The sequence below is a fragment of the Lygodium microphyllum genome, chromosome 19 (assembly GCF_053477565.2).
Source record: "Lygodium microphyllum isolate KBCC chromosome 19, Lygodium_microphyllum_v1.1.10, whole genome shotgun sequence".
Lineage (NCBI taxonomy): Eukaryota > Viridiplantae > Streptophyta > Polypodiopsida > Schizaeales > Lygodiaceae > Lygodium > Lygodium microphyllum.
In genome coordinates this window covers 14,971,083-14,980,504 of record NC_141153.1, presented here as the reverse complement: position 1 = coordinate 14,980,504, position 9,422 = coordinate 14,971,083, and the positions used below count along the sequence as shown (strand labels likewise).

Sequence of the window (9,422 nt, the reverse complement as noted above, 5' to 3'; positions counted from 1 at the left end):
GTTATGTGGATCCTCTCAGGTGACACTTCTATTTCTTCGTATCTTAACCTTCCCATGTTCATTTTGAGAGGTTTTTGGGCTCTAGATGGGGGTTTTATGTCGTTCCAAATGTAATGATATAATGAATTTTACCAAGTTCTTCACCCAATATGTCAATCTAGGAGGACCAGCACAACACAAGACCCCCCCCCCCCCCTTTTTTTTTTTCTGGGGTCCCCTTGCATTCTGCCAGTCCTCTAGGGTGTCTTTTTTATTTCCTCATATCTTAATGTCATGTTATCCATTTTAAGTATGTTTAAATGCCAAATGTAGCTATATCTTGAATGGTCAAAAAGCCTAGTGGGGTGTTAAAATTTTCTCAAAATGAACACTAATAGACTAGTCTATAAAGAAACTAGGTGGTAATGAAACACACAATGTGATGAGGCCTTTCCAAATATAGTGGTGGACTCCCCCTTGCATTGTTTTGGCAATAGATCCACACATGCAAAGAAGGGAGTAGTTAAAAATCTAGAGGGTGTCTCTCGTGTTGTGTGAGTCCATACTTGCATTGGACCCGCACAATGCGAGGAGAGGTGACTTGAAAATCTCAAAGTCCCCCCTCACATTGTGTAATCCTAGGGGCCCCTCTTGCATTATGTGGGTCCATGCTCACAATTGGATCTACCCAACACAAGCAGGGGTGACTTGAAAATCTCAAGGCCCCCCTTGCGTTGTGCAACCTAGCCCCCTTCCCCCCCTCGTTTTGGACCCATAGAACACAAGGAGGTGTAACTTAAAAATCTTAAAGCGCCCCTCCCCCCTCGTGTTCTGCAGTCCTAGCCCACCCATCCCCCTCCCTCCCCTAATAGCCTCAACGACCCTTTCTTCCATTATGTTGGACCAAGGCTACCCTCACATTATGTTATTCCTCTTTGATACCTTCCTTATTTCTTCATGTATTTGCATGCTTCTTTGTATCATGGGTATATTCCTTATTTATTTTAACCAGTGTAAAAAAACGAGGGGTCATGATTGATATATGATTACCCATATGTATTTATGGATGGATCTTATTGAGATAGAGAAAACTATCTCAGTAATCTAGGAGATTGTTGCATTTCTTCTATCAAGTGGTATAGTACCATGGCCATCCATAGGTGTCTTGGTATAGAATGATGGTATATTCCAATATCAAGGATATCAAGTGTTTATTCTAGTATAAGGACCTTAACATATAAATATCTTAGTGTATCCTGTTATGAGATCAACATTTTCACTAAGATAGAGTTTGAAATGCTCTAGTGTAAATTGAATATTTCTCATATGGGGAGAGAGTGGGGAGATCATATGATCCTTTGCATCCTTCATGCATCAAGGTTAAGGAATAAACTACTCCTACATGGAGTGATGGTGTGCTTGTACTTGAGAAGAATCAAAATGTTTTGGTATAATGAAGTGTATTGTGATTTTGGTATCCATGGTGTAATTAATTGTAAATGTTTTGGTATCCATGAAGCTTATGAGAACTTTAGAAGAGTTTAAGGTATAATTAATTGTGTCGACAAATGATGCAACTTATGTTATATAATGATAGATTAAGTGGATATCGAATTGACAAATAGAAGGGAGGTTTAAGTACAAATATTACATTCCCATAATATTTTAAGAATGTTCAATTATTACATTAGATTTATGACATGATTCTCTCACTGCTTGTCTCTTTAAGTGTTGCATTACTTTATTTTAGATTGGCTTTATGGAGCAATCTTACTATATGTTCATTAATATAAATGCTTTAGGATATTAGCATTTTACACTCCATTGCATCTCATATGGTTGAATAATATAAATGAGCTTGATACCATGTTTCTCCATCCATTGAGATGATTGAATTGATATGCTATTATATTCATTTGGAAACCAAGGGATATGATTGTATCTATTGTGCTGTCAAAGAATTCAATGCACTTTAAATTAGTAGGTCACTTTAAAGTCCAAGGTTAAACTAGTTAAGTATATGTCACTCTCTATTTGATACAAATATACCTTTCGTACAAGAAAAACTCCAACAAATAAGATTTTTGCCTCAAAGGATTTGTTACTTTGATAGACTGTATAACATCTTGATATATGCATTTTGATGTTTTTTGATTGAATGGATAGACCTGTTCTCAAAAATCTATGGTCATTTTCAATCGATGTTGAGGCAAACGCACCAACAGTCGAGACTTTGGACGGGACTTCTATTCATTCAGAAGCTGCAACTCACATTGGCGACAATCTCTCACCTTGTATCTCACACTCTGCTCTAACTAACCAAGCATTCTCCTCTCCAACCCAAGAAAGCAAGAACACAAGACTAGCTCGAGTTGTAGTGAACTCACCTAACTTACCTTTCAAAGGCTCGAAGATAGTTCCACAACCACGATCAACACGATTCGATGCCGTCGCTCCTTCGCATCCACCACCAAGCACACCAACGAGTCGAAGAGCTAGTAGAGACGATGAGAAAAGCAAGAAGACGACGAAGAGCTTCACCTTCCCTCAGTCCCTCGCTCAACACACCTCTCACTCTCTCCCTCTCAGTCACTCTCAACACAATGGAAGCAAGATGATAGAATAGGAAGATTGAATGGTTGCACTAACAGAGCTTCCGCAGCATGAATGTGCCAAAGGGGGTGAATACAACTGAGACCTCCCACCCTTATATAGACATAGAATTAGGGTTAGGGTTAGGGTTTGCGCCCCTTTTGCATTTAGGGTTAGGGTTAGGGTTTGCGCCCCTTTTGCGTTTAGGGTTTCCACAACTGTGAATTAGGGTTTGCACCCTCTTTGGGCATCCTACCCACATAGTGGGCTTTAGGCCGGTCAATCCTTGAAACATGCTTGAACCTTAGCCTAAATAGACCAAGCCTACACTATTCTAATCACAATTACATGTGCGCAACCCACGCAACACATGCGGGTGCGACAAATACAACTACGGGTGATAAATACAATGTGCACGGGAGTGAGCCCGGCTCTCACAAAATAATACAACCATGATAGTCTGATGATGTCCATGAGTAAAAAGTAATACACAAGTGCCCAAAGTAATACAATGAAGCTCCACAAAATAGTAATCCACCAAAAAATAGTATCCAGCACTTGCGCTTTCTGCAGCCTTCTCAAAATACCGTTAACAATCAAGCAAATGAAAATGGTTTGAGATATAGAAATAATAAGCATCAAAAGATATTTAGAAAATATCTACCTCATTATAATTATCACACTTCTTTATACTGCCCTATTGCAACTTCATATCTTGCATATCTCAAAGCCACCAAAGATAATAATTATGTTTCTTACTGAAGGATGCATACTCGTAATCAAAATTGTTCCGAAGATAATGTATATCTCACCTATGCCTCTCTAATATAGTTCCAACCATCGCCTCAAACATATGTATATATCAAGCTGGCTGTGGAGGTGATATACATCTCTCTTGTACCTCAATGATGATGATGAGGTCCCATCCATCTCTCTTTGTGTTGTTGATTTAGTTGGAGCCATCCTCACAAGCTTCTCAGCATTATCTAGAGTTGCTTCAAAGAAATGACAACATTGCAAATGAGAATATCTCAAATGTAATGTGTCGAAAGATAGCTTGAGCCTTGACGTTGTATTCTAGCTCAAGTTTTGATGAGAAAGAAGTGCACCATTATTTCAAATTGATCTAGATATAAGCCATCAAATTATGAGCATTGACTAGTTTATTTTGTGGATACTAAACTTTAGACTCCTAATTAATGGTAATTGATAATTTAATTAAAGCTTCATGCTAATTTATGACTTTTGAAAAAAAGAGAAAATTTTAATTAAACTAAAATTTATGCTATTTTCAATTATTTTTGAATTTCCTCTCTCTATATCGAGGTGGAATTTCTTGAGTCCAAATCTCCCCTAATGCAAGTACTAACAAGAATGAATATTCACTACATGGAGATTAGAAAAGAGGACCAAATAATGCAATCAATATTAACTAGGAGAGAACCATTCTAGAGTGCCTTTACAAACTGTCAAGCGAGTCATCCTTGGTCCTCTCCCAATGAATGGGGTTTCTCTCTCTGTTGAAGAGGACCAAATGATGCAATCAATATGAACTATCCAATAAGTAAACCATTTTAGAGTGCCTTCACATTAATACAAATGTTCAAGTAAGTCATCCTTGGTCTTCTCCCATGAATGGGGTTTCTCTCTCTATGTGAAGAGGACCAAATGATGTAATCAATATGAACTATCTAGTGAGCAAACCACTCTAGAGTGCCTTTACATTAATATAAATGGTCAAGTAAGGCATCTCTCGTCCTCTCCCAATGAATGGTGTTTCTCTCTTAATACGCCACATAAGGGACCTCATTAAATCAAGTACAAGAGGTGCACTATTCCCCTCAATTCCATAGTCCATGCCAATGTTATGAAGCATATAGCATGTCACAATGTGTTTTGTAAGGAAAGACTTGTTAGCTTTTCTTATTGGCCCATATAGTATTAGCCTTTTTCTCTACCTACAAAAGGCTCTTTTCACATGGATTCTATGAGACAACTTGAAATTAAAGTCTTGTTTTCTTGTGTCCTCCTCTAAAGTAGGAAACAATGCCACCAATCCCAGTAGGAAAATGTAACTTGCATCAGGTGATCAATTATGCATTCAAGGATTTGCAAATTATTTTTTGGGATTAGAATGATCATTTAAAATTTCGACATTTTGTGCTTAGGTAAAGGAGCAACTCAGTGGAATGTGGATGTTTGTATTGTATATTGTCCAGCTAGCATACATATTCAAGAACCTTAAGTTTGTATCAATGATAGCTTGAACACACATGGAGAACTCGTGATTTTATCTTGCCAAGAAAATTGAGACTCATTGGCAGTAGATCACCTCAATGTGACAATTATCAAGAGCACCACAACAATTCGAGAAATCTCAAGGGGCTTCAAAGACACCTTTGACTTCTTATAGTTCCTTGAGAATTTGAAACCAATAAATGAACTAATGAATATGGGTGACCAATGTATAGACAAAGTGATGCACTACTTTAAAAATTGTGGATGCAACAACACCATAGAGTTTAAAGTATTAGGTCACCTAATATTAGAGCCAAGATATTAAAGAGACATTTCCACCTTCATGCCAACAAGTATGACACATGTTGGCAAGGTGTTGAAGTCCTATGGTGTGGGTTTTTGTTGGAGGGTTGAGGTCGAAGTGGGTCACAAAGAAAGAGCTACATGTCTAGAGGTATCTTGATTTTAGCCTCGTGCTCCACATAATGCAAAAATGTGTACCAGTGATAGAGCGACCTCAATTTGTTGATATACTGTGTCCCTAGTGCAAATGGCTTACACAAATTCATGATGTACACCACATCATTCAAGATAGACAAGAGAAGCATAAAATAACACATAATCTATGTTGTCATCATCTAACAAGGACGAAAGAAGGGAGGGTGGGAGTCTAGTGACAAAGTTGGCATGGATTGGAAGAGGGGAGAATGAAACGAATCAAAAAGCAATAAGAACAACATATCATCCTCCATTTCCACATCCTCTACAAATTGTTGTACTACCATGGCTAGAGTTATATACTTAGTTGTGCTAGAATAGTGGAGATGGAGTTATCTTGTTGCATCTCAAAGTCCATGATAGGCCTAAAATAAAATACACACATTACGCATAAGACTTCAAACAATGTAAATTGCAATGCATACAAGATTGTACGCAAGAATGCCAAGCATGTAAAAAGTGCAAACATTTAGCACATATTTAATTTTATTACCATTTACTATAGATTTAATTGTTATTACAAGTCGCTTCTTGCATAAGCTTTTTTGTAAAGAAATACAAATTATGCTAATCGTTGTTTTATCATCATTACATTAAAAGAGTACTATTTAGAAACTAATGAGATAAATATTAATTGCTTCATAGTAACATCCACCTCTATGTTACATTAGTTCATTAAGTAATGGCTATCAATTGAACAAAGGTTCAATTGAAAAAAAAAACAAACGAATATTAAAAGAAAAAGGCGTATGGATGGGGGACCTAGGTTGAGGTGAAGCAAGAGATAGAGCCACAAGACAGAGGCAAGCAAGCAATAGAGTACTAATTAGAAACTAATGGGATGAATATAAATTGCTTCATAGTAACATCCAACTCTATGTTACATTAGTTCATCAAGTAATGGCTATCGATTGAACAAAGGCTATCGATTGAACAAAGGTTCAATTGAGAGAAAAAAACAAATGAATATTAAAAGAAAAAGACGCATGGATGGGGGACCTAGCTCGAGGTGACACAAGAGACATAGCTACAAAATGGAGGCAAGCAAGCAATAGAGTTGTGAATCACAAGTAGCGATGGTGCAATTGCGCTTGATAAAGATTGAATGTCATGTATAGGCGACGTGACAAGGTGGGTTTGCAAGGTAGGTTTCACTGGTGTTGTAGGTAAATGTAACCACAAACTAGAAATCCAATCGAACGTGGCAAAATAATTTCACTGTAACTAACTAAAATTTTTAAATTAGAAACAATGGATATAAATACAATAAGTGGCATTCAAAAAATAAAGACCAAGGAGAGTTAATTCTTTTCCTAGCAAGCATGTGTCATTGGCTAGAAGAAGCTTACATAAAGAGTTATAATAAATACTAGGCGTTCCGCGCCTAGACTTGAAGCGCCGAGGCAAGCATGATTTTTGCGGCGGCGGGTGCTAGACATGTGGCACCCGCCCCCGCATTCTCTTTTTCTTCTTGTGGGGGAGGTGGGGGGCTGCCAAGTGGCACCCATCCCCCACCTCTCCTTAACGAATGGTATAGATGAACACGCATGTTGAGAGAGAAAGAGAGAGAGAGAGAGAGGAGACATGATACGCAAGCTAGCTTGATTCTATAACATTTTATAAAGTGGAGATTAGTAAAGAACAATTTATCATAGCCACTAGCTACGATGGTTCAATTGCTTATTGAAAAGAGTAAACAGTGTGACATAAAGCAAGTTCAACGTTTGATGCTTGTAGAAAATTTTCATGAACAAGATATTCGAGCGGAGTACAAGAGTTGTGTGTTATGAAGGAAGGTACAAAGACCTGTGTGCAAAGCTAATCGAACGCCAAGAGTTAAGTTCATTTTAATCTAAGAGTTCACGCTTGACTTGTGAAAATAAGGAGGAGGTGAGGCCGACTGAGACTTGTATGGGGGAGGGGGAGGAAGCTCGTGCTTGTAAGGAGGTGGAGGGGACACGTACTTGTACGGTGGAGGCGGTGGGGATTCATGCTCGTATGGTGGAGGCGGTGGGGATTCATATTTGTATGGAGGTGGGGGAGGCGACTCGGATTTGTATTTGGGAGGGGGTGGGGATTCATACTTGTATGGAGGTGGAGGAGGGGACTCGTACTTGTAAGGGGGAGGGGGTAGAGATTCGTACTTGTATGGCGGAGGGGGTGGGGACTCGTACTTGTAAGGGGGAGGGTGTGGGGATTCGTACTTGTAAGGAGGAGGGGGGCATTCCTGCTTGTATGGAGGTGGTGGAGACATCTTCCGTTCATAGCATTGATCTGTGTATTCCTTCTCGGAGGTGTATGCGAAGGGGCCCGCGAGTAAGGAAACCTCGTCCTTGGACTTGGACTTTATGTGAAGAGTGGCGCCCGATTCGCCTCCGTGAAGGTTGGTGGGTACGGTGCAGGAGGTGTCGTAAGAGGGCGAGATGAGCTTGGCCTTGCAAGCCTCGCCGCCATGCTGGAGGTAGTCGAATCCAGAGAGCTCTATTCTGAATCTGCCGCCCTCATCGGTGAGGCCGTAGAAGGAGTCTTCGGACTTGCCATTCCAGCAGAAGACGCCGACGTTGACGCCTGGAGAGTGGGGTGGGGAGCGGCATTGATCAGCAGTTAAAAGACCTTGATATGAGAGAGAGAGAGAGAGAGAGAGGTTGTATTATATACATACCTTTGAGAGGCTTTTTGAGCTTGCCATTCTTGCAGAGGTCGCAGTAGACGTTGCCGGAGACGACAGCCTTGCAGGGAGGCGGAGCAGGGGGAGGAGAGAGATGACTGTAGTGGTAAGGTGGGGGAGATTCGTGCTTGTAAGGTGGAGGAGGGGGCGGGGACTCGTACTTATAAGACGGAGGAGCCTCGTATTTATACGGTGGCGGTGGCGGAGACTCGTACTTATACGGCGTGGGTGGTGGAGACTCGTATTTCATGTAGGGCCGGGGCGCCTCATATTTGTTGTATTGCGGGGGCGACACATAATAACTGGCTGCCGCTAGCTGGACGAGTAGCAGAAGATAGATTATGGAAGCCAGAGCAACGCCTCCTCCACTTCTCCGAAGCTGCACCGCCATTTTTGGCGACCTTCCGACGGTTCAATATCGCCTGCGAAACGAAATGCAGGATTAAGATCTTAGCGCTAACTTAGGCGAACGTACGCACGCGGATTAAGAGGTAAAGCAGTCTCACCGTTTGTAAGACTAGCTGCCTAGCTCTTCAGTGTGGCGTGCGACACAGAGATTCTAAGAGAGAGAGAGAGAGAGAGAGCCCTCTTGCGGCCAGCTTGAGTGCAGCAATATGCACGAAGATGGCTTTTTATAGCTCTGTCGCCTCCCACGTTGGAGCGGAAGACGGAACCGAAGAGAGCTGGCTTGCAACAAGACTTGTCAACAACGGACCGCTTCTTTTGCTTCTAACTAATCGCACTACATAATAGTACAATGAAGTTTCCCCCTCCAAAAATAGTAATGTCTTAACTATTTTTGGCAAAACTACTACAAACAACCATTTCGTTTTGCCACATAGCATCGCTACTTTTTGCTCTAGTTCGTCTTTGACATTGGAACTTTGGGTAGCTGTATGGAATGTCTGTGTGTATTAAAAAAAACATCCATAGGTGCCATGGCCCACCATTATCACTTCACTAAATTGAAACAAAAAGACAACGTACTTAACAACCATATTTGATCACGCATATTAATAATTCACTTTTATCCAGGCTTGTGGATCATAAATGCACATTTTAAAGCTCTTTGGAAATTGGCATTGTAACGTACACATGCCCTTTACAAATGCCCATCGTATATTAATATATATACGTGGTTCATTGATACCCAATGCTACCCATGCTAAGGGACACCGCTGGCACATTTCCTAAAAGCTTTCATAGAGCAACCCCTTGACCAATTCATGATTGCTTTGATGCCGATGATACATACAAAATCCTAGGATGAGCAATACTCTACATAACATCAAACTTGATGGTGGATGGTGGCCGCGCGCATTCACGCACCGGGTGGCCCAAAATAAGACGATAAGGTGGTAGACCGTAGCCTAAGGGATCTTGCTTTACGTTAGTAGCCCAAAAGCTCACCAACACTTGCAGGCCGGCTGTTTCTTGATCGGCCCCA

The 9,422-nt window shown here is 40.6% G+C and overlaps 1 protein-coding gene across 1 annotated transcript; it reads right to left on the bottom strand.

Annotated features, from left to right (window-relative positions):
- Nucleotides 1-6,942: 6,942 nt before the first annotated feature.
- Nucleotides 6,943-8,635, bottom strand: LOC148019592 (uncharacterized). The gene is made up of 3 exons (XM_087699600.1): nt 8,482-8,635; nt 7,970-8,397; nt 6,943-7,875 (listed from the first exon to the last, which is right to left on the bottom strand). The coding sequence occupies exons 2-3, from the start codon at nt 8,364-8,366 to the stop codon at nt 7,160-7,162; spliced, it is 1,113 nt and encodes a 370-aa protein (XP_087555726.1). The 5' UTR covers nt 8,367-8,397; nt 8,482-8,635; the 3' UTR covers nt 6,943-7,159.
- Between the last annotated feature and the right edge of the window lie 787 nt (nt 8,636-9,422).

Bases quoted from the DNA above. Each gene is read 5' to 3' on its own strand.
- LOC148019592 (XM_087699600.1), bottom strand. From the start codon at position 8,366: ATGGCGGTGCAGCTTCGGAGAAGTGGAGGAGGCGTTGCTCTGGCTTCC. The intron at 7,876-7,969 runs GTATGTATATAA...CCCACTCTCCAG, and splicing joins GCTCAAAAAGCCTCTCAAAG to GCGTCAACGTCGGCGTCTTC.